Source organism: Mixophyes fleayi, chromosome 6, assembly GCF_038048845.1.
Source record: "Mixophyes fleayi isolate aMixFle1 chromosome 6, aMixFle1.hap1, whole genome shotgun sequence".
NCBI lineage: Eukaryota > Metazoa > Chordata > Amphibia > Anura > Limnodynastidae > Mixophyes > Mixophyes fleayi.
This window is the reverse complement of record NC_134407.1, coordinates 188093374-188118127: the sequence shown is the minus strand read 5'-3', so window position 1 is coordinate 188118127 and position 24754 is coordinate 188093374. Positions and strand designations below refer to the sequence as shown.

Below are 24754 nucleotides of genomic sequence, written 5' to 3'. Positions count from 1 at the left end.
AGAAGCGAGTAGTTGCTGCATCTTCCCCACTGTCAGTGGTTCATTTCGATCTGCTAACGTTGGGATATGTTTTGGATGCAGCTAATCTGTGACAGGTAATCAATATGATCACTATCCAGCTGTGTATTACAGTTTTTAGGGGACTTGGAGGTATATTTACTAAACTGCGGGTTTGAAAAAGTGAAGATGTTGCCCATAGCAACCAATCAGATTCAAGTAATCATTTATTTAGTACATTCTTCAAAATGACAGCTAGAATCTGATTGGTTGAGACTTGGAGTGGGGGACTGTCTTGCTTGCTTGAGGCCCCATATTGTTTGAACAGTTGATAATCAATTAATAATCCTTTCAGGGATTAGATGTAAATTGCAAGCTAAATCGTATGGTTACTCTGTGAGGGATGGGGATTAAAGCATTCTCAGGTATTTAAGGAGCCATTAATAAGGAATGTATCATGGCAGTCTTATTTTTTAAGATATATGTAGCCACACTGTAGGGACTATTTATCATTCTTCTTTTTTTTTGGGTTGAAACTTTTAAATTCTTATCTCCTTGATAATGATTGAAAGTTTCCGATAATATATAAAAAAAAATCTCAGGAACAGCAGTGCCAATAACCTGCTGTCCCTGAGAAGTGACTCACCTCTTCATCGCAGCGTTTTCTCATTGAAGAAAGCTGCAATGATCTTCTCTTTTTTGTTAGTGCGCATGCGCCGACCGAAAACTTCAGGCATGCGCACTAACTTCCTGGACGGCAAAAAGGTAAGTCATGTGACAGGGAGGGATCACATGATCCCTCCACACATGCGCTGTCCAACTCTGCTTTACAGAGCAGAGTTGACAGCTGCAAAATATTTCAGTTACGTTAATGTACGCCAGCTTCGGATGGCGTACATTAACATGTATAAAAAGAGAAACATTTCAGAGGGGACACTTTGATACATAGCGTTAATGAGCACTCCCCATAGACTGTTATGGGGAGTGCTCAGAAAAACGCTAATAAATGCAAAGCAACATATATCTGAGATATCTGCTTCAATGCTACAATAATACATAGTGATTTTGCTGTAAATCCCCAAAAACAACAGTTTTCGGGGATTTAAGAGGGAGGGGTACCTTTGATAAATAGGCCCCTGTGTCTTTACCTTAATCTTAGCTGGGGTTGTAACTTGCATAGAAACACTGTCCTTCCAGTAGTGTTCACTTGGTGGCAGTAGAGAGCAAGTTATCAGTTGTTGCTGCTAGGAAGCTGCCGGCAGTATTAGAGGTTCATGTAAGTAACATTGGGCTAGTTTATAGAGAACATCACAAGGAGTCCAAATAGACTATTTCCCTGCAGGAGGCAAAAGCACACAAGTCAGGTGACAAGCTTTGGTTCTATAAAAACTATACTGAGCTGTTATTCTCGGAGGGTGCTGTTAATGTTAATCCCTGGACTTTATATATATATCTGGGTTTCGCATTGCCCCAAAGAAGCCTCAAGTGTGCCCCTCTTTATATTAGCGAGATCTATTGCCCTTTGGATGTAGGCACTGTTCATCCAGGGGGAGTAGAGCGGAAGCCCCGGACAATAGTATTCGGACAGAACTAGTTGTAAACACTCTCAACAGTGACTCACCGCTGTTTAGCTTCTGGTGGAGGAACACTTATGTACTCCTAGTTGTAGTATTCTGCGTGCTATGTACTTGACTGGTTGTTGAGATTGTTCACTGACTGCTTTGATATGTCTTAAAATGGCACCCACCTGTGCAATACACAGGCGGGAAAGTGGTACCTTCTTCCTTGGCCGGTCTGGAGAGTGCCGATAATGAAATTAAATTAAGTGGTGGTATGGTACCCTATGGCTTGAAGTCTCCTTTAGGGTGTAACAGTATATAGCCCCAGTGTAGTGGTAATTTGTGTGCCGCCCGGTTAAGTACAGGCGATCCCGGGTGAGTCCCTGGCATGCGGACCCGGTCTGCAGCAGCTCTGATATGCGTGATATGCTCTAATTATGCGTGAGTCTTATATGCAAGTCTCTCCTGGGGGATAGGGAAGGAGAGGCTGCAGGTCATTCACGCCTGGTTAGTAGCTAGGCCTCAGACCATAACTTTCTTTCCACTGAACCTTAACTTGGTTCCGTAGATTAATATCACAGTATGGATATCGGGGGAATTCGCAGCCTCACACTAGAAAATATAAAATAGATTTTGTGAGAAATTAGGCTATAAAGGATCCAATGTGGTTTCTTACTTGGGACATCAGGCTCAACAATTTGGTCTACTAAACTGCTAATGTCTTCCAACCAAATGCTGGATTTCTGCCTTTATTACCAACTCCCTGGTTACTTGTCTGAGCTTCTGTAGTTTGGGGAAGTGGGTAATTTATACATCTGCTGCCTTCCTTGGATGTGGTAGCCGTTTCTCAGACTCATTCTCCAAAATGTAATCTTGATTCCCTGTTATCCATAGTCACCATGGTAGGTACAGAAAGCACCATCACAAATTGATAAGGCACATATTTGAAGGTATTGTTCCCATCTTGGGGATGAAGTTCATCTACAGACACCAAACAAGAATGTTTTTTTCTAAATAATAAATGCACACATCCCTGAGGGTCACTGCTCAACTGCATATATTAGCTGCAGCATTACCAAAGTTGTCTGAGGAACAGATGAAGCAATCAATGCAACAATAATTGATTTAATGAAAGTTTCACTGTATGTTCTACATGTATGACTTAATTTCTTAGACAAACATATGCTAATGGCAAGACTGAATAAGCAGCCCAAAAGGGAGAAAACTGCACCACAGCCCTCGATTCACAGGTCTGCTGCTGCGGGGACAGACACAGGGCAGTCTTTCCGAAAGGGCACGCTGGACAATTACCCGGGGGCCCCACGGGCATTGGGGACACCATAGGCGGGGCCTGGAAGAAAGGGAAAAAATAAAAATCTTATCTGTTTGCGGTGGCGATCTGGCTCCCTCCCTCTTCCCCTCCTCCCTGCTGCGCTCATCATCATCATCAGCAGCTATTTATGTGCACTGAATGTTGGGCATTAAGTCATCATGCCCGACATTTTCAGTCAGGAGTGCACCGAGATCTCTAAGACAGGAGAAATAATTCAACACATATGGGAAAAAATGCTTAAACACACCAAAGCATAAAAATCATTGGTGGTCATTGAACAGCAACAGGCAGCCAATCGCTAGGCTGCCTGTTGCTGTATGGGGGTCCCACAATACTATGCAGCAGACAGGAAGCAGGAAGTCTTCCCTTCCTGTCTGCTGATCTGAGGAGCAAGGAGCAATGCCGTCCAGCACTAATAAAGGTAAGTTAGGGGGCTGAACCTATTAAGCTATTGGGAGGAGGGGCTGTACCTATTAATCTATAAGGAGGGGGGGGGCTGCACCTATGAAGCTATAAGGAGGGGTGAGCTACACCTATTAAGCCATAGGGAGGGGGGCTGCACCTTTTAAGCTATAGGGATAGGGGCTGCACCTATTAAGCTATAAATAGAGTGGGGACTGCACCTACTAAGCTATAAATAGAGGGGGGCTGCACCTATTAAGCTATAGGGAGTGGGGGGCTGAACCTATTAGGCTATATGGAGGGGGGCTGCCTATATCAAACTATAGGGAGAGGGTCCTACTATATTGTGTGATAGGAGGGAAGGGAGGGGAGGCTATCTTAATAGCACATCGGTGGGAGCTAGGCTATTAATTTAACGGTGGAGTGGTAGGGGCTAATTATTTTATATGTGCTTTTTTATTTGTGGGGTGATGGTGGAGCAATTTAATTTATTAATGGGTCTATTTAATTCAATGTTGGGGTAGTTTGGGGCTATTAATTGAATGTGGGGCAGAGTTGGGGGAGGAGTGCTATTTATTAAATGCAAATATTAATTATTTAATTCTGGGGGTGGTTCTAGGAAATGGTTATATCAAACTCAAATGCTATTAATTTATTACTGGGGCTAGTTGGAAGGTAGGTAATAGATTTATTTATTAAATGGGAACACTATTACTTTAATGTTGGGGTTGGTCGGAGGGAAATGTCTATTTATTAAATGTGTATACTATTATTTTAATGTTGGGGCTGAAGAGAGGCCTAATTATTAAATGTGGGTGCTATTGATTTAATGCCGAGGCTGGTTGAAATTCTCTAAATTTCATGCACCTATTTTTTTTTCCTATTTGGAAACATTCAAAACATTCCAGGATCCAGACAAGCAGCTACTGATCTAAAGACACCAGCAGCCACAAGTGGTGAAAGTGACAAGAACAGGTAGGAGAGAGCGGGAGAGTCTGCCAAAAGTCCTGAATCTGGTGGGTCAGTCCTAAATTTTTGGTGACTGTCTTGCTTAGTCAGGATTTGGTCCGACTGCAAGGACAGTTGGGAGGTATGTCCCGCTTCACACTGTACTGCTTGTGAAGGCAGAGCTGCATGCACCTGACAGTAGTGCACACAGTTTTGCATGTGTATTTGTCTAAAACTTATCTAAAATGATAACACCCCTGTCTTAAGTGCCTTATTCCAGCTCTGGTGATACTTTAGTGGTTCTTGCATTGATTTCATAAAAAAGTTGCAGATCATGTAAAAGGTTTCATGTATTTTTATAGCACAGGACTGGCAGCTTTTCCACTGCATTGCCTTAGAGATGACCCACTGTGTCTTAAGTCATCACATCCAGGTTTTCCAAAATGTTACAACCACATTCCAGTAGTTCAAAATCCCACCTACTTTTGTGTTGGCCCAACCCACATGAGTCCACGTCAAGAATTTTTTCCAGGGCCACTTTAAATTCCCAATCTGACCCTGAATACATGTATTAGCTGACATAATATGGATAGATGTCAGTAATTTATGATTTGCCGTTCTTAACCGAATATAAGCATGTGGCATGATTATTACTCTTGACGGTTATGGTGTTTTCAGAATGTACAGTATTATGAAATCACTGTGCTTCTGTCTTGTCAACTGACTATGGACAACACCGACCTCTAATAACAAAAGTTGCCCTGATATCCTCCAGGGCTGTCATAAGACAAACCCCATAGCCATATTCACCAGGCATTATGTGACGAAACGATTGTGATAACACTAACCATCCTGTTTCTCGTTTCTCACATAATGTGGATTATAGCATGTACTTTTTATAGCCCTTGCTCTTGTTCCCCAGCTCAACAGAATATTGTTGAGGACATTGGAGCTCATTGTAAACATGTATATTGTGTATTGTATGTTGATGATGTGGCAGTGAGGTTGTCATTCATTGTCCTTAAAGTGAAGCCGGGTGGGTTATGGGTAAAGATCAGGTGGTGTACAGGATACAGGTGAGGGGACTGGAGCTGCATTCATTCTCCCCCTCCTTCCTCTACAGGAAGCATGGAACAGCTGGGGACCCTGTGATATCACAAAGTAGTGTAAGGGGTTAATTTTAGGAGGGGCTGACTGCTATCTTATCTTTGGAGGTGGGGGAAGCTAATTAGTATCAATTGTTAATGGGGGGAGGGGGGGCTGACATAAAGAAGCACTACTAGTAAACATAACACACTATAGTTAATGGGGAAAGAAGGGTCTGACATAAAGAAGTACTACCAGTACACTACTAGTAAACATAACACACTATAATGTTAATGGGAGGGGGGGTCTGACATAAAGAAGCACTACTAGTAAACATAACACACTATACTGTTAATGGGGGAAGGGGGGTTCTGACATAAAGAAGCACTAAAAGTACACTATAAGTAAACATAACAGACTATATACTGTTAATGGGGGGTGGGGGGTTCTGACACAATAAAAAGCTAACACAGCCAGTGCATAAATAATAAAAAAAAAACCCTACTAGAAAACATTGTGTACACTGTTATGGGGGGGGGGGGGTTGTCATAAGTCAGCAAATGAACACAAAAAAACGCCCTGCTAGAAAACATTATGTATACTAGTATGGGGAGGGGGGGGGGTGTCTGCCATAAGCCAGAGCACAAATCTAAAAGAAATGAAAGTCCTATTCCTAAATACTATATATATTATTATTAGGGGTGGGAGGTTCTTGCAGGGCCTGATTATCCAACAGGTTGACTAGGATGCAGCCTAGGGTGCAAAATTGGGACAGGTATAAACTGAAATTCACTTTGAAATATAAAGGAATAGTTGTTATCCAAAGTAAAAAGAAAACCTGAAAGAAAAATGTAGAAGGTTTTAATCTTTACATGTTCCCATGGTAAAGGCTTGAGATAATGAGTCATCTTTGGGCAGGCACTTGAGAATAAGCAAGTAGGAGGGACAATGACAGGCGCAGGAGTGACAGCCCCCTCACATCTTCACTCTCAGTAGCTCTGCATTCTGCTATACAGTTCTGATTTTACAATGACAATGAAATCAGTGACAAAGATTGCTGTGACCCAGTTAAAAAAGCCAAGTGTAGTGGAGTTTCATCTCTAGTTCTTTTACATGACACATGTGAAATTGGCCTTATTTGTAATGTCCACTTTTTCTTTATGGACCACACTATGGTGCTATACATTGTTCTCCATTGGCTGACCACACCTGCCTCCAGTTGGCCACACCCCAATGAAGAAGGCCCCTACCACTGCATTCCCCTGGTGGACCCTTTATGTTCCAGTCCTACACTGTATCTAAGCACATAACATGAAAAACTGCCTGGGTGCATAACTACAAACACTTCCAATTTTTGTCATGTTTACAAAACTTGATTATGATGCACTTTTTTGAACTTTAAATACTCCTCTATAATAAATATTAACCTATAAGGTCTATGAATTACATGTATCATGCAGAAATAAAATGCAATTTATTATGCATTTCTTCAATAGTGGAAAATAAGAACATTGCTAGGGCCTGAGTCATTAAGGAGAGCAAAGCAAAAAAAAGGAATAACCTTGCACCTTGGCAAAACCATGTTGCATTGGAGGGGGAGGTAAATTTAAAATGTGGGGACAGAGTTATAGTTGGGGTAGGGCGTGTCCTAGATCAAATTTAAATTTCAATGTAAAAATAAAGTTATCAAGTATTTGTGTACTACATGAAAAAGTAGGCAATATTTTCTATACATGCAAAACAATGAACTCATTTGTACCCCTTGCATTCTAACATGGTTTGTCTGTGATCAAATTTACTCCTTTTTTTGCGTTAATGAGTAGTGTGTAATCTTTAAAACCTACAACTGTCCCTGTAAATTAGCAATTATGGACTATGAAGAAGCATTAGTAATAGATAGATACCCAGGCGCTGGTGTGATAAAGTGAACGGCTTACACTTATGCAATTTATATCCCTTTATCACACCAGCGCCTGGGTATCTATCTATTACTATTAGAAATTTCTGGGGATTAGGACTAGCCCCATCCATATCCCATTGGCTGCTTACCTACAGGTCTAGGAGCGCGGACCCCACCTTTGTTTATTATGAAGAAGCATTGCAGGTCCAAAATGATGCAGTTTCAATAGGGTTAATAGGGTTAATAGGGTTATTTTCAGGAACCCTTGTTAAAAACTGTGTCCGAGAATCAGGAATATTTCCATAGTTTCCAATATATCACAACATGTTCCGAGGACTGTTGTGTCAAATCAATGGATGTAAGCACATGAGGCTGAAGTTAGCTCTTTATTCGGACAGCTTCTTATTCACTTCTTATTCGTGCCACCTGATTACATGCCCAAAAAAGTGTTGGCCCAGGCAAAAGAGAAGTGTTTTAAATGTAACTGACCACTCTGTGTTGATTCCCACTATCAAATTGGTGGCCCAACGGCATTTAACCCTTGCAAAACTGCAGCTACTTATTCAAAATGATCAAAATGCTGTGCCCATTTTGCCACATTTTGAAAAGTGTTGGGTCAGGCAAAAGACAGGTGTTTTATATGTAACTGACCACCCTGTGTTGATTCCCACTATCAAATTGATGGTCCAAAAGCATTTAACCCTTGTAAAACTATAGCTACTTATTCAAAATGATAAAATATGATGACTTTTCATGCCCAAAACCTTGTTGGGTCAAGCTACATACCATTGCAGTTTGCATAAGAGACACCCTTTAGTGTTAATCTGATGTGAAATCAGTGATACACCTTGATTTAATCCTTTAAAAATAAGCTTTTCTGAATAGGAAGCTGGAGTATGGTGCATGGGGGCAGCACTGGGGTCATGAGTTCAATTCCAGACCATGGCCTTATATGTGTGGAGTTTGTGTGTGTGTTAGGGAATATAGACTGTAAGCTCCAATGGGGTAGGGACTGATGCGAGTTCTCTGTACAGCGCTGTGGAATTAGTAGCACTATATAAATAGATAATGATGATGATGATGATGATGATGATGAATAATAAGTGAATTTGAAGCTGGCCAAAAAAGAAGCCAACTTCAGCCTCCTTGTAAACACATCATGGGGGACTAGGGGAGACATTGGGCCACTACAATTGCAATGATGTCATGTTAACTGAATATAATGAGCTTTTATTTATAATTTAAGTCTTCCTCTTCAAGAAGTATTAAATTATAAAGCCTTAAAAATAAGAACAGTTGGTAGACACGACATCCAATATACAGAAAGAGATGTATGTTACTGTAGTAACAGCTGGCAACCATGCATTTGCCAGCTATGTGGGGGATAAAAGAGGACTATTGTAACACCCTAACTACAGCTATGTGGGGGATACAAGAGGACTATAGTAACACCCTAACTACACACCTGCACTTAGCCATAAGGCCGGGCACACTACACAACACGACCTGGTAGTATGTAGGTAGCAGCCACACTGGTGGTCACAGAGGGGTACAGAGGACAGACATGGAGACATACCCCACTTTCTCCCCCCTTCTCCTTGGTGGTGTTGCGCATGCGTGCACACGTTGTCCGCCAAGACACGCCCCGCAGTTGTTGCGCATGCGTGCACCGTTGTTCGCCAGGACACGCCCCGCAGTTTATTAAACCTCTTCCCTCCCGCCTTTGTGGCGTCATTGTGCTGCGGAGCTGAGGCCGCCATCTTCTCTGCCTGCCAGCGACATGCCGCGTGTGTACATCGGGAGACTCAGCTACCATGTCCGGGAGAAAGACATCCAGAGGTTCTTCGGAGGCTATGGGAAGCTGCTAGAGGTGGATCTGAAGAACGGGTAAGAGCGGAGGGGACTACAGCTCGGTATGGGGGGGGGGGGTCTCGGCCTTGTCCGGTAAATGGGGGGGAAGATTCCTGGCCGGTGGATTAGCGGCAGCGGGATGTTACTGGTGGATGAGAGAGATGGTGCTGCCTGAGTATGGAGAAGAGGGGGGTGTAGTGTGTGGCGAGGGATCTGATTCAAAATGGTGGCGGCCAAACTGCCCCGTGTCGTCACTCTCCATACTGCGCAGTGTGTGCTGATGGGGGCCGGGGGGGGACAAGGTGTCTACATAGATAACGTCTGGGTCCTCTGTGCCAGCGGGGCCCTCATTGTTATACCAGCCCTGGTGTCCCTCTGAGATAGATAGATAGATAGATAGATATATATATATATATCTATCTCTATCTCTCTCTATCACACACATATACACCCACTCCACGTACCATGTGGGATAGCTTGTAGCTTTGGCCATTGATGAAGATCTCACATCTGTGTTGTCCCCTGTAGAGAAAGATATTTGGAATTAATCCAATTAATGATCTGCAAAGCTTACATTAGTAATGTCAAGTTTCATTTGTTTTCAGCTATTCTAAACCATTTTCACATGTTTTTGTTTACCATATTCTAAAGTTTAACCCTTTAAATTGCATATACTTGAGTAATGTACATTTATTCAAAGTGCCTGAGAATTTATACTTTGCCCCTCTGCATCTCCACGTGTTAACTAGTTACTGATTGGTTTTCTATTTTTTACCTTCTAGTGTTTGAGGTAGATTTAAAACTGCAGTACACCAGTCTGAGTTAATCATTTGGATCAGTATGAGCTTGGGTCCCCAAGGGGTGTGTTAATTACTATCATTTTTTCTATCTGTTTGTCATTGTTTTCTCTATCCTCTTTGAATTTTAATTTTACAGTGGCATAAGGGGACCCCAGTTTGTAATTGTCTTTGCTCTAGATCAGTGTTGGCTAACCTGTGACACTCCAGGTGTTGTGAAACTACAAGTCCCAGCATGCATTGCCAATATATAGCAGCTTATTGCTGGAAGGGTATGCTGGGACTTGTAGTTTCACGACACCTGGATTGTCACAGGTTAGCCAACACTGCTCTAGAATCTGCTGCTCCTAGCTGGGATTTCACTATGTGCAGGTTCTAGAATGGAAGTCACATGTACAAAGTCTTTTTGTAGACAATATTTACATTTTCACATTTTAAGGAAAGCTTTGCAAATGCATTTTCTTTCTGGTGATCTTGTCATGATAGAAGTCATAGAGAAGTAGTAGGTAGCTGTTTTTTAGGCAGTGATTAACTCCTCAAAACAAATAGTTACTGAGTGGCGTGAAGACAAGTAACTTAATGTTACTATTTGTCACCAAGAAATGTGCTAAACCGAAACACACAACGGGTTAAAAATGTGAAGTAGATAAACTTATCTTCTACTATCAACCTGGGCAGGCACTTTAGTGAGCCATTATTTTCTGGCAGTGTTCTACAGTGATGTTTTGCTCAGCCAGTGTATCATTAGGATGAATTGGGAATCTTACCCCTTCAAAGATTGATTCTACGATGCACCATTTTGGCAGTGGAATTGCTATGGTGTAATGGGAACAGTGCACCCCATTTGCAATACACTAACTGAACGTTGATTTAGAACTCCCTTTTAGTTTTTTTTGTTTGCCTTGCTCCATGCCAGTTTAAGAGTTTGCAGTCACTTGCCTTAAATGCAATGAGTTGATTAAAGTGACAAGTACATTGAAGGATGATAGTGGTTTATGAAATTTATTAATGTCCTTTTAAAAATGCATACCCCTCTTGGACCCACTATTTATTAATGTCAATGTTTTTTAAAATGATCACTCCTTATAGCAAAGATAAGGATTAATAGTTTTTGTTTATTAAAAAAACTTCAGGGAAAGCAGTCAGAAAAAACTGCTGTTCCTGGGAAGACCCCTCATATATTTTCTATGGTCACTATTGCCAAGTGACCACCTTTGTCATAGTGACTGGAAGGGGGAGCAGTAAGATGTGGCAACGGATCCCTCTAACCGTAATGCTCTCCCCATAGAGCAGACCTGAAAAATTACACACAGTAATGTATGCCACACCTAGCTGGTGTACATTACAGTATGTGTAAATGCATTTTCATTAGTTGTTGCAGTAAAAAGAAATGTAAAGCAGGAGAGATCTGCCGTGATGTATTAATACATTTACAGGATATTTAGATTTTTATCTATTACCCGAAAGCGGCAAGGGAATTTTCCAGGAAAATGATTAATAAAAAGGCCCCTTTGGTATGTTCCTTCACAGAGAAGATCTCAATATGCAGAAATTCAGTAGAACGTTTTGAGGGGTCTGTATGTATTAGACTGGCATAATGACAATTCAAATGTTTACTGCTACAAAAACAGGGGTTAACAAGTAGCAAAGCTGGGATCAGTTTTAAAGAACATTTCAGAAATTGGATTTAAATTTTATGTCTTGTAATTGTATATATTGCAATATCACCTTCCAAAATCTTAACGCTGTCATTTAGAGCACAACAAGCACTAGACAGTGGCAGAATCTGCTATCTGTTCCATAGTATGTAATGGATACATGAAATGAAATAATGGCATCATTATTGTTCTTTCTGGAGTTACTGTGAATTTGGTATCCATGTGTATGGGCAGTATAACATTGATCATAGGTTCATTTTCAGTTATTAGTTGACTTAATTTGCCTTTGTGTTGAAGTGTAATTCATGCAATGACCTCGTGTATCTTTACTCGTGGTAATTAATTATCAATAGCCTAATGAGTTATGGCACCATATTTTGGCTTATATATTTTTTGTTAATTTCTTGGAACGATTGTGCCATGAGTTTTAAAGTTTTTGTTTCTTTATCTTTATAGGTACGGGTTTGTGGAGTTTGAGGACTCGCGTGATGCTGATGATGCAGTATACGAGTTGAATGGGAAAGACTTGTGTGGAGAACGTGTGATTGTTGAGCTCGCCCGAGGACCACGACGGGACAGGGATGGATACAGCTTTGGAAGTCGCAGTAAGCATTGCCTATTTTGGCTGCAGCTTTTGGGGAGTTCTAGGAGTACTTGTTGTCAGGTGTATTGCATAAAGTCTGACTTTTTGCCTTGGACTTGCCACAGTTAAGAAACAGCTCATAACTTTGTTCCAGCTTGTGTAAATAGGCCTACAGCCCCTCTCAATAGCTAAAATAGTCCATCTATTAAATGGCTACTATTAATGAAGTTATGTACATGCTAAAATACTGCTAGCTGTTCTAGTAAATTTTATATGCAACATTGCACTAAAGTTATACAATTCAAGTATCCTTTTAATGCTTTAAATTGTCTGTGTGGCATCTTTACAGACTTGCTGTAGATGGTAGCGGTGTGCCAGAGTTGACGGAACTAAGTTTTGAGCTGTTGCTTTGAGTTTGACATTGAATACTATTGATGGAATACATTTTTTCTTTTGTTGGAAGGAGAATGTTCAAGAAGAGTATTTTAAAGTTTTTACTGGCTTTCCATACTTTAATGCATCATATTTCAAAACATGCTGATGCGATGCTTGACTGCCATTGTCGTATGTTAACTGGGTGGAGGGTGCTCCTACTCTTGAATGACACTTATGTCAATCTGTCTTTATTTTGTGCTAGCCATTGTGCAGTTTAAACTCCTTCTGCTATACAATGATTTTGTATCTTATTGCACAGCAAAGGCAACAAATTGGGTGTGCATAGGTAGACTGTACAGACCATTTTAATGTAAGACCCCTTTGTGTAGCAGTGGTAGCTGTTTAGACAGGCCAAGTTTCTATCTAAATGTTACCACTTCTGCTCTATTGCTTTTAGACATTCCTCTATTATGACAGTGCACCTTTTGCAAGTTTATTAATGGTCAGCTGGTGTATTGCACTCAGTTAAACCTTGTGGTAATATTTGATACTTCTGGCAGCACGAAGGGTTACATTTTTAGGTCTTTACAGTGGTTGATCTGGGAAATCTGGTGTGTGGAAGGGGAAGGCTTTAGTTCTAATAGGGGAGCAAGGGTTTTTACAAGTGGGTGGTATTATTGTCATGTTTAACTTGTATATTCTTAACCTTTTTGCATGTCGAATTCCAAAATCCTTTTTTAACCGTCCTTGATGTTTCAATTTGAAAGAGACCAGTGGGGGCTGAGACCATTGAGGCTTAAGATGACTGCCTTTCCTGGTTGGCCTTTCCAAACATTGTGTGACCCTTGCCCTATGACCCTTTGGCTGACCTTACCGGAAGCCATGACGACAGCAGCCTATTGCCATTAGACGCAGGGTGATGGTGAGGATTAAAAGGGTTAGACCAAATCGGCTTTAATCTGGAATAGAGGACTCCCCTTGCGTGTGCTTCAAAGTACCACTTTTCTTATACCTCCTGCCATAATGTAAATAAAGTGACTGGCATCTCTTGTAAAATGCTTTGTAGAAATGCATGTAAATGAGTTAAACCTTGTAATGTCATAAATCCTGTAAGCTTTGTGATGTCCTGTTGATAAGGTTGGATGAGTACACTCCCTAAACAGGCCCATTCTTAACACAGCAGAATGGAGTGAGTAACACAGCATCCCTGCTGCTTATCAGTGGCCAGAATCACGGCTTCAAAGGAGGTTTTATGTAAAGAATGTCATCCTAGTTTTATTTAAAGCCCTCCCATAACATTTTAGATAATGACTTGTGGTTTTGCGATGAACATTGATCTTGTTTTCTATGTGCAATAAAGGTGGCTACAGGAGCCAAAGATCTGGCAGAGATAAATATGGCCCCCCTGTGCGTACAGAGTTCCGGCTTATTGTGGAGAACCTCTCCAGTCGCTGCAGCTGGCAGGACCTTAAGGTTGGTATTACTTTACCTGGATTATCTTTCAGAAGACATTGCAATGTCCAGTTTATATGATTACCTTTCTATTGCAGAGTACTGTAGTTACCTTAACATAAACTTAAAATTCTTGTTTGTTTTTTTTTTTTCTTTCTTACAAAATTGATTACTGTCTTCCATCCGGTTTCAATTTTGTAAATTATCAAAATCATTTTATTATATACAAGCATAATCTAAATATATAAACATGCTGCTTTTTTTTGGAGCTGTAAAACAGTTCTTGTCCTTGAGATGGCTTCCTCAGTTTCAGTAAGTCGGTGTAGAAGATTTAATACTAATAATTTTAAGTTTATTTCAAGATCGCATTTTTAAGCAATAATGTACATGTAACAAGATGACATATAAGATTAAATAAAGTATTTTTCAGAGTACACTTGTGTTCCAAAAAGTGACCTGAAATGTTTTGTGGATTCCTGTTGTTGGTCTGAGTTACTGGGGTCAATTTCCTCATAGATTTATGAAAAATATTAAGTGTGCACTGAATAACAGTATTGTGTATATATACGTCTTGCAGCATTCTTTTTGTGTTCAATTTTTTTTGTTCAAGTAAAGATATTTTGTGGTTTTCTAGTCCTATTTATATGTTTAAAGATATATCCTATTTTCTGTAATGTTTTCATTTCCCATTTGATTTACCATACACAGTAGAATAGTAGTTAAATATATTTATAGGAAAGCAGTTGGTCATGTAATTATAAAATGTTTGTAACCAGAGGACAGCTTGTAAATGATCCTGTTCTGATAGACTTGCATTTTTCTATACTTAGTTTTAAGGTATATGCTATGTTTATGTTAAAACCATTTTTCAGTTAGTAAATGCATAGCATTACTTAAAAACTTAGCACCGTTTTTTTCTTTAGAAATTTTAATAAAGTATATTTTATGTTCAATTAATCAATGTAGTGTAGTAGTATGGTGTGTGAATACCATTTTACTACAGTAAATTTGGTATTTACATTTGCCATTTATGAAGGAGTTTGTCAGCGCTAAAATAGTGGTCAGAGTCAAAGGTTTGGCGTACTGACTCCACAGCCGTGAACTCCTGTCCACCCCCATTTCTCTATTAATGTATGTCTTTGGAGTCAAAAAAGCTTCAACAAAGTAGTTTTCTCTTAAGCTATTAGAAGTAGGGCTCTTATATTTGTGTCATTATGCAGAATTTTTTTATAAATGGTATTTTGTACTATTACTTTTAAAGGCATATCCTTCCTTTCAATTAGATAATAACGAATGCAAGTGTAAAATTTATGTAATTAACCCTTTCATCCTGTAATATTTTTCCATGATTAACAGTACTGCATTTCATGTTTCTCCTTGAACCTGTGTCTTGCTTTAGGATTTCATGAGGCAAGCGGGTGAGGTTACTTATGCAGATGCGCACAAGGAGCGTACCAATGAGGGAGTGATAGAGTTCAGGTCTCACTCTGACATGCGGAGAGCCTTGGAAAAGTTGGATGGCACAGAGATAAACGGCAGAAAAATTCGCCTGGTAGAAAGTAAAACACGCCAAAGGAGATCTTATTCTGGCAGCCGGTCCAGGTAAATACTGAAGACCAGATGCAGTTGTGAAGCGAATCAAAGCTGATTTTTAGAAGAAAAATTAGGAACCTTTTATGTAGTGCTCTATTTATTCAGGCTATAAGTAGCCTCATTTCTTATTTGAGGCCCCATCTTGTTCCCTTGGTATCTCAACATAAATGGGATATATAGGGGGTAACAACTAATGTTGTAATCCATCTTTTTTGGAGGTCAGTTCTTTTTATGGTTTTTTTAAATGTCTTGTTCTCTTTTTAGGTCACGATCCAGAAGCAGGAAGAGATCACGCAGCAGGAGCAGACATAGTAGTCACAGTAGATCCAGAAGCCGTTCTCGCTCGCCAGCTAAACGGAGCAGGTCTCGTTCACTGGCAAAGAGCAGGTCCCATTCTCCAGCTAAAAGTCATTCTCCATCTCCTGCTAAGGGCAGCCGCTCTCGTTCTCCAAAACGGAGCCGTTCACATTCAGTTGCTAAGAGTCAATCCAGGTAAGTTCCTGACTTTACACATTTATGTCGCAAGATAAAATTAATTGAGGACTTATAAGATTTTTATGGTGGTCAAGATTTTTGAAAGCTTTGTTCAGCTGTGACAGCTAATGAATGCACCAGTCCTTCACCATTAATTAAAATGTGAAATACTGGTGTGTTCTTCAAGACTACAATTCTTGCCATGTTTGCATTACCTTACGTATGTTGTATATTATTGTAGATCCAAATCTCGGTCCATCAGCAAAGAACACTCGCCATCAAAGCAGAGAAAGTCTCGTTCAAAAAGTAAACCTAAATCAGATCGTGGCTCACGGTCTCGCAGCCGGTCCAAAGGAAAGAGAAAGAGGTCCCGGAGCCACTCTAAAGAGAAACGAGACCGCTCTAATAGTCGCACTAAGTCGAGACGTGAGCGGTCCAGCAGTCGGACCAAAGTAAAGCGTGAAAGGTCTAGCAGCCGTTCCAAAGGAAAGAGAGAGCGTTCTAGGAGCCGCTCCAAAGGGAAAAGGGAACGTTCTCGAAGCCACTCTAAAGGAAAACGAGAACAATCTAAGGAAAAAAGGGAGCGGTCCCGAGAGAGATCCCGCAGTCAGTCAAAGGGGGCCCGAGAAGCTTCCAGGGAGAGATCCCGAAGTCGGTCAAAGGAGACTCGTGACCGCTCCCGTAGTCGATCCAGAAGCAGAAGGGATCGTTCAAGAAGTCGCTCAAACGTTAAACCGGAAAGATCTTCCCGCAGCCGCTCCAGATCTCTTTCGCCAAGGGAAAATGGGAAAGAGGATGCTAGATCTCGTTCTAAATCTCCTCTTCCACCATCTGTCAGCTATGAGGGGTCAGCGTCTCCTCCTCCCCAGCCTTCCTCAGCTGCCAGCTCCAGGTCACGTTCTAGCTCCCCAGAGTAGTTTTCATTGTGAAGTAGATTAATATGCCCAGTGTTAGAACTGAGCAACCTCAAGTCAATACCCATAGGTAAAAGCCTTGTATGTTTCAGTGCAGGCATGAGTTTTGTTTTGTTTTTTCTATGCCATTTATCCTAGCAAAATGGTTTCAGTTGTGTAAATACTCATAGGCAATAACTTTTTAAAACTAATGCATGTTATTTCTTTTAAGTTTTGAGGGTTTTTTCCCCTTCAATTATACCCAATACAGTTGATTTATATAGTGCATAAATGAATTCAAACCATTATGATGGGGTAAATGGTACACCTTTCAATGAATTGGATGGTGTAAAGTATTAAACTCTACTGTGCTTGATGAAAATGAAATGTTGATCCCATTTCAGTCGCTAGCTGTCGACATTGTAAATAAAGATTTGTATTGTCTTGAAGGAGTGACTTTTCCTTTATAGGATGTTCTTTATGTACATTTTGCATAGCAAATAGTAGTTGTTTTTTTTTTCTTTTTCCACTGTGCACGGTTGGCTTAGTGTTGTTAAAAATTGCAATATTGAATCTCTAGCAAAGAAATTAACTCTGCAGTGGTTGATGTATGTTCCAATATAAAGTTTTTGACCAATATGTCCTGCTCCTTCTGCAGTGCTTATTTGAATCTTCCTATTATAAGTGGTTTGATTTTGACTTGCTTTGCCTTTTTGTGATTGTCTTGTGGCTTAATCCTGTGCACTGTGTGACTGAAATGTTTTTTTTTTTTCCTAACTATGTCTGAAGGGTGATTGTTTTTACCATGTAGACTTGATTACACAACATGGTAACAATAAATACAAAGATGTTGCAAACTTGACAGGCGGATAGAACATGTTTCCCTAAATTAAAACTAATCATTTATTTTTGAGTTTTCTCCAAATAAAATATTACTTTTGTCCCTCCATGCGTAAAAAATGCTCAGTGTAAATAAGGCTTCCTTCCTTGTTTGCCATATTTAGTAAATCTGGCCGCTAAAGAGATCTTGCTTCTTAATTTAACCAACGTGGTTGAAGGTGACGAGTGAGACTTGCTGCTGTCAATCACATGAAGCCTTGCATGGATTAAATAGACATGTAAGTATGGTGGATGTGTAGATGGTGGTCTGTGCTGCAGGCTGTGTATTTCATATATGTTCAATGGCTAAAAAAAGCAACCTTACACCCATGCTGCACAGTTAAACTGCTGAATTCAACACTTTATATGGTATTTGCTTTACAACACTTGTTTATTGGACCTAATAAATATTGCTTCCTAATAAGTGTATCAATTGCATGTGTTTACAGTTTTAAGGTGTCAAATGGTGCTGTAGTTTAATTTCGGTGTACATGTCATGCCAGTTTTTTCTTAATATACTGCCGTTTTAGATCATAGATTTCTTTTAAAATTGCACGTTTTCAGATTAGAAGGATGTTTTATGCAACATTTTACAGTTGGTGAGGTATTACTTTTTCCTTAACCAAGCACATTTGCTGCACATAGCATCTTGATTAGTGCAATGAACGGTCATAAAGCCTAAGAACGTGGTTAGCCCCTTCAGCACTAAAGACAAATGAGACTCGTTCTTGGCACACAGGGGCTTCAAACATGTTCGATTTTTACTTGCCTGTACCCCACAGCTATTTCCTGTCTGTGGTCAAGAGGTGATGGGGCTTTATGATTGCCCCATGTCTTCTGCACACTACTTACAGAACAAGAATGAAGAGCCAGGGAATGGGGAGAGCCCACTAAAAGTGATAGGAATTAAAACCATATTAATCGTATTTTATGGGGGGAAAAATGGGGGGTATTGCACAAATTACTGATATTAATGTTGGAATATGACCAGCCAAGAAGTGTGAAAAAAGCTTCATGGTAATTGGTGATAAATAAGCAATTTCAGAACTCTTGGGGGCGTATTCAGTTGTCAGCGTTAACGCTGCAAAACGAGCGCTCGAAAAATATTACCGTTTATACGGTAATATTGCGCGCGAAAACCGTTAATACGGTAGTTTACTCGTGGAATTTCAGCTGAAATTCTGCAAGTAATTACCGTATTAACGGTAAGATTTTTCGAGCGCTCGTTTTGCAGCGTTAACGCTGACAATTGAATACGCCCCTTAGACTGTTACAGAGCAAGGAGACTTCTCTAGTACAGGCACAGCCTGTAAATGGACATCAATGATCATGGTGCTTGCTGTATTTTCAGAGCGTTTCTCACATGAAGTTGGGGAAATTATTTTACCTGTTTAGCATTGAGCTGTACTTCAGAAGTGAAGGGCTAAGTAACATTGTTTACCCATGTGTTCACAAGGTTTATAAGTTAATGCAAACTATTCTATTTCAGTAATCTTGCCTAGTAGTGACTGGTGGCTAGTCTCAAAGTAATGGTTAAAAACTACTTTGAAATTATGGCTTCTAATGCCTTTCAATTTAAAATTCTTTATGAGCATAAATAAGCATTTGTCATTCAGGCTTTAAAGAGCCATTAAACTAAATGTTTAAAGTGATATAATAAATTACGTAAATATTTAAGTTTTACCCTAAACTGAAGATTGTAGAAATGTTTTAACCCTCAATTTTAATATTTTATGCCTCAGCTTTTTACCGGGAAAATTTAGTTCATTACAAATTAATGCTCACAATTTATATAGTTACTCATAGTTAAATATAAACCAGAATTTATGCGACGTCGTGCAGGTGATACATCTACTGGACGTTTAAGGCTTTCCACCTACCTGCCCAGCACATGATAAAACTAGAGCACTACATTTAAAAATTCCTTAAACCACCTTCCTTTGTATTTTAGAGTTTAAAAAACAAAAAGTTGTTAAATTTGAGATGACTTCTTTCCAGAAATGCTATACAATGTTTGTCATATATTTTTTCCTTGACATTAAACCTGGCAGTAAGACACAAAAGATGGGTACCATTCATTGGCTACAATCAAACACAATGGCATGGGTGTTAGCCATATTTCAAAATGCGAGGTTGTCCCTTCTGTGCAAGACTTGTAAGGACAATATTCTATTTCAGGTGAAATGCCAGCAGATCCTTTTACAGATGTCACCTTGTCCTACAGTCTTGCTTTTGCTTTACGAAATTTGATCTAGATGCAAAGTGTAGATTTATAGGTATATTTCTCAAACCTATATTCTAAAAGGGGACAGGTCTTCATGTAGAAGTATTTAAACTAGGATGTAGCTTGATGATTGCATGTTACTTTCTTGCATGTTACATGAAAGATGTAACATGCAAGAAACAAAATGAAGATATAAAGCTGGGTCTAATTCAGCAAAATGAGGATGCAAACTATTTTCTGATTTGTTAGAAATCAGGTGTCTGTGCCAGGCTTCCTGACACTGAGGAGCAGCAATGTAATGTGGAATCACATGACCAGTCTGACGCATCCTTTGTTTTGCCTGCTTATCTAAGGAGTAGAGTGAAAAAGTAAGAGTTGGTGAGGGAGAAAGTTAAGCAGGGGGGGAAAATATAGGTTGGAGAGGGAAGTTCTAGAGCATGACTTCCATGGAGAATAAACAGAAGGCTGTGTAAGTAAATGAAGCAGAAAGGATGGTATAGAATGAATAAATGAGTATGGTGTGAAGAAAATGGCATTGGATAGGGCTACTTGCATATGTATATAATACACTCCCAACTGTCCCGAGTAGTCACATTGACCTGCCTGGGACAATCTGCAGCTATGTACTGCTTAATGCTATGTTGACAAGGGCTGAATTATGGTTAGATGACGGGGCATTACATCTCCAAAGATGGCAGCTATCGCGGGGTGTTCCCAGTGTGCAGTATTTATCAAAAGTGAACCAGTGCCATGGTCATATGTACCCAATACTTAACCAACTCTCCTGAAATTTGTATCAGTCTCCTGGGCTCCCGCGAGAGCTGGCATTTCTCCCGGATTTCACAGAGAATCGCGTCATTTTGGAAGGGTCGGGGCGAGGCCAATCATGTCATTTTGGCACCGCCCCTGTGACAAACTACGTTTTGTGGGGGGGGCAAAATGACACGATTGGCCTTGCCCCGCCCCGTCGTCCAGTCACGTCCCCTCTCCCGGAAACAAGTTTCCGGGAGTTGGCAGGTATGATGTACCCAAGGCTAATTTGATGCACATGGTGAGCGAAGGCTAGCCTGTTTGGTTCAATCCCACAGAAGAGCTTCTGTAGCGCACACTACCAGGAAAGGAAGGACCCATGCAACTGCAAATTACTGTCCTCTTCCTCCTTAATGTAGATGTCAGGTTATATGCCTAGATCCTGGCCACCCGCCTGAAGTGTCCTTCCAGAACTGACCCACTGACCAGGTGGGTTCACCCCAGGCCAGGAATAACACTTGTTGGGTGATAGATCTGGTTGAGATCATCAACCATAGTTGACTCCCAGACTCTAGGTGCCAAGAAGGAATTTGACTGGATTTCTTGGACCTTTTCATTCTGTGAAGGCATATGGTTTCTCGGCTGAATTCTTGACTGATTTGTCCGCATTGTATAACTTTCCATGGGCCAGTGTCTTGGTTAATGGTTATTTATCTGACCTGAGCTCTCTCCAATGGGATGGGACAAGGGTTGCACCCTGTCACCCTTAGCTTTAGTTATAGAACTCTTGGAGAAGGTCCTGCAAACAGCTATGTTTGTTAAAAGGTGTGGAGGAGGGGCCTGAGAATTCATGATCGCTCTCTTTGCTGATATACTCCATCACAAACCCCCAGGACTCCCTACCCTCAGTACCAGCTTATGGATGAATATAGCTACATATCATTAGTTACAGCTGGGATGAGCACAGGAAGTAGGGGTTGTGATTTGTGAGGTTTTAGAGTTAAATTGAGAGTTTAGGAGGAAGAGAAGGTGATAGTAGATTAGAGTGTCTATGAAGCACAAAAACAAAAAAACCTGTCTTCCCTCTACTGAATCTACACTTGTTATGGTTGCTACTAGCTTTTTCTAGTTTATGATTTCTGCAGTGACTGGTTCATATTTTGTGTCTGCCTTCTGCAGTTTCAACTGTACTAAACCACCATTAGCTGGACAGAAATTTGTCACCTTTGGCGACTTTATTACTGGCCACCCGCAGTTTACCCCATTCTCAAAAAACAATAGTAATACCCCTGCTTTATGTATTGTTTCCCACTCCTCCCAGATTGTAAGCTCATGTAGACAGGACCCCCAACTTCGCTGCCTCGGTGTCATCCTTGACTCCTCTCTCCTTTGGCCCCCACATTCTCTCTCTTGCTAAATCCTGCTGCTTCCAGCTGCGCAACATCGCTCGCATCCGGCCCTTCCTCTCCCAAGATGCCACCAAATGTCTTATTCACTCATTGATCATCTCCCGCTTGGACTACTGCAACCTCCCCCACTCTCGTCTCGCTCCCCTTTGATCTGTACTTAACGCAGCCGCTAGGCTCATCTTCCTTTCTCGCCGCTCCTCTTCTGTCTCCCCCCTCTACCAATCCCTTCACTGGCTCCCCTTCCCCTACAGAATCCTGTTCAAGCTCCTCACTCTTACATACAAGGCCCTCGCCAACTCCACTGCACCCTACATCTCCACCCTCCTCTCTATTCATGCTCCATCCCGCCCTCTCCGCTCTGCCAATGACCGTCGCCTCTCTTCCCCCCTGATCACCTCCTTCCACGCGCGTATCCAAGACTTCGCCCGTGCTGCCCCCCTCTACTGGAACAAGCTCCCTCCCTCCATCAGAACTTCCCCCTAATCTGTCCAGTTTCAAACGGGCTTTAAAAACCCACCTTTTTCTTAAAGCCTTCCAGTCTCCCACTTAACTTCCTACCTTTTCTTCTGCCTCTTCCTCCCCCCTTATCCTCCTTTCCTCCATCTCTCCCCCGTGTCTCTGTCTACCCCACCCCTTAGATTGTACGCTCCTTTGAGCAGGGTATTCTCTCCTCCTGTCTTCACCACTGTTAACTCTGCTCTCCAGCTACTTAGCCCTCCTCCTTGAGGACCCTCTTTCCCGCGTCCCCTCTCGCTCCCTCCTCTCCCCTCTAGGGGTCTGCCTGTCATCCGTGCTTCCCTCTTGGACTCCGTCGTTGGCGGACCTTCTCCTCTCCCCTCCTCCGCCCCTCTAGCGGTGCTTTGAGCTCACTGAGTTACTGTGATTATTGTTTACTGTATTGTGCTGTCTCACCTCGTATTGTAATCTCGTTTGTCCCTGTACGGCGCTATGGACACCTAGTGGCGCCCTATAAATAAAAATTAATAATAATAATCATTCCCTTCTGATTCATGTTATTGTATGTCATTTGTGTGTCTCATGGCTTGTTCCCCTTGGCAAGCAATGAATTGAGCAGATTTTTTGTCGGGAAGAGGATGACATTTCATGCTGGATCTTATCAATCTTGTCCGTGAAGTAAGTTGCAAGACTTGGACATTGATGATAGTTCAATGATATTGGTTTGTGCCAAAGCGTACATGAATTACAGATCCCAAATCTGTTATGTGGATGACCAGTGGGGGGGAATAAATATACAGTACAAGAAGGGCAGAGAGCATGGGAAGGCAGATGGGTTATCACATTAATGTGAAATTGTTTTACCAGCTGAATGCAGAAAACTGTCCTGTAACCAATAGTTCCCTTGTCACTTTTTTAAAAGTGGGTGGTGGTAAAATCACAGCCTTAGTAAGGTATCAATGTCATTTAATTATCATATTAAACTCCATTTAATAACACTGTCTTCGAGCGCTTAGATAATTTTATTTTTCACATAGCTTTGGGTTTTAGAAGGCTGTATATGCAAGGAATTGTTTGGTTTACAGTGTCTGATTAATTTGAGAATGTGATTCCAGTCATACAGTAACTGAAGACTTTCTAGTGTGTCTGCTATTGAACTAAATCTTAGTGCTGGCAGTTCTTTGGTGGCAAGAGTGAGCGAGATTTAATTTGGAGGGATTTTAGTAATTTGAGACCGATGAGGTGGTGTTACCCTTTCACATCCACGTGTCATGCATACATTTAAATACTAGCATTAAGCTCTGCCGATTAATTTTATTTTGAGTAATGAACCACAGAGTAAGGCTGTTTTGTTGCTGTGGTAACAGGCACCATTTAATTTTATTTTAGGTTAGGGAATGTTGACTTTTATTTCCACTGTGGAGGTAGAATTCAGTACATATCAGTGCTGCATCTTTGCCCTTAATAATACACACAAATCTCCATCCAGTACACAGATCATGGACATTAAATACTCAGGGCCACCTTAACAACTTTATGGGCCCCCGGGCAATGCAGTGTACCGGGCCCCTAAAAAAAATATATATATATGTATATAAATAGTGTGTGTGTGTGTAAAAAAAAAATATATGTATGTAAAATAAAACGTGATTATATATAATCACTTTTTTTTTTACATATATAGATGGGCCCCCTTAACTTACCTTAAGGCCGATCCTCTTCTTTTTTCTGCGCCGCTGAGTCTCTTCTGCCCTCTTCCGTACTGTGGTTGCAGTGAATGCTGGGCGTGACATCACGGGCCCCCCTTGCCTGCAGGGCCCCTGGGCACCTGCCCATCGTGCCCAATGGAAGAGACGGCCCTGTAAATACTGGGTTTTGTTTTTATAAAACACATGATGAGCAACATGAAATAAAACATTTTGGACCTGTTTCATTATGGCATGCAAAACAGACGTAGTTCAGACATAAGCACAGCCGTATACAACTACAAGTGGATCTGAAGATACATCTCAAGTCGGATACGGGTCTAGCTACTCTCTGCTTTGACAGATACAATACGCTGCAGGATACGTCCAATATATATATGGAATATAAAGTCCCAACAGAACAGGCATTAAAAGAAGGTCATCAATATT

General features: G+C 40.9%; 1 protein-coding gene and 1 long non-coding RNA gene across 2 annotated transcripts; one reads left to right on the top strand and one right to left on the bottom strand.

Moving 5' to 3' along the window:
- Positions 1-2665: 2665 nt before the first annotated feature.
- Positions 2666-8977, bottom strand: LOC142094950 (uncharacterized). The gene is made up of 2 exons (XR_012677725.1): positions 8691-8977; positions 2666-2907 (listed from the first exon to the last, which is right to left on the bottom strand). It is a non-coding gene; the product is annotated as an uncharacterized LOC142094950 (long non-coding RNA).
- Positions 8945-17350, top strand: SRSF6 (serine and arginine rich splicing factor 6). The gene is made up of 6 exons (XM_075177611.1): positions 8945-9112; positions 11988-12136; positions 13850-13962; positions 15341-15543; positions 15799-16026; positions 16250-17350. Exons 1-6 carry the CDS (start codon positions 9006-9008, stop codon positions 16923-16925), a joined length of 1476 nt encoding a protein of 491 aa, XP_075033712.1. The 5' UTR covers positions 8945-9005; the 3' UTR covers positions 16926-17350.
- The last annotated feature ends 7404 nt before the right edge of the window (positions 17351-24754 follow it).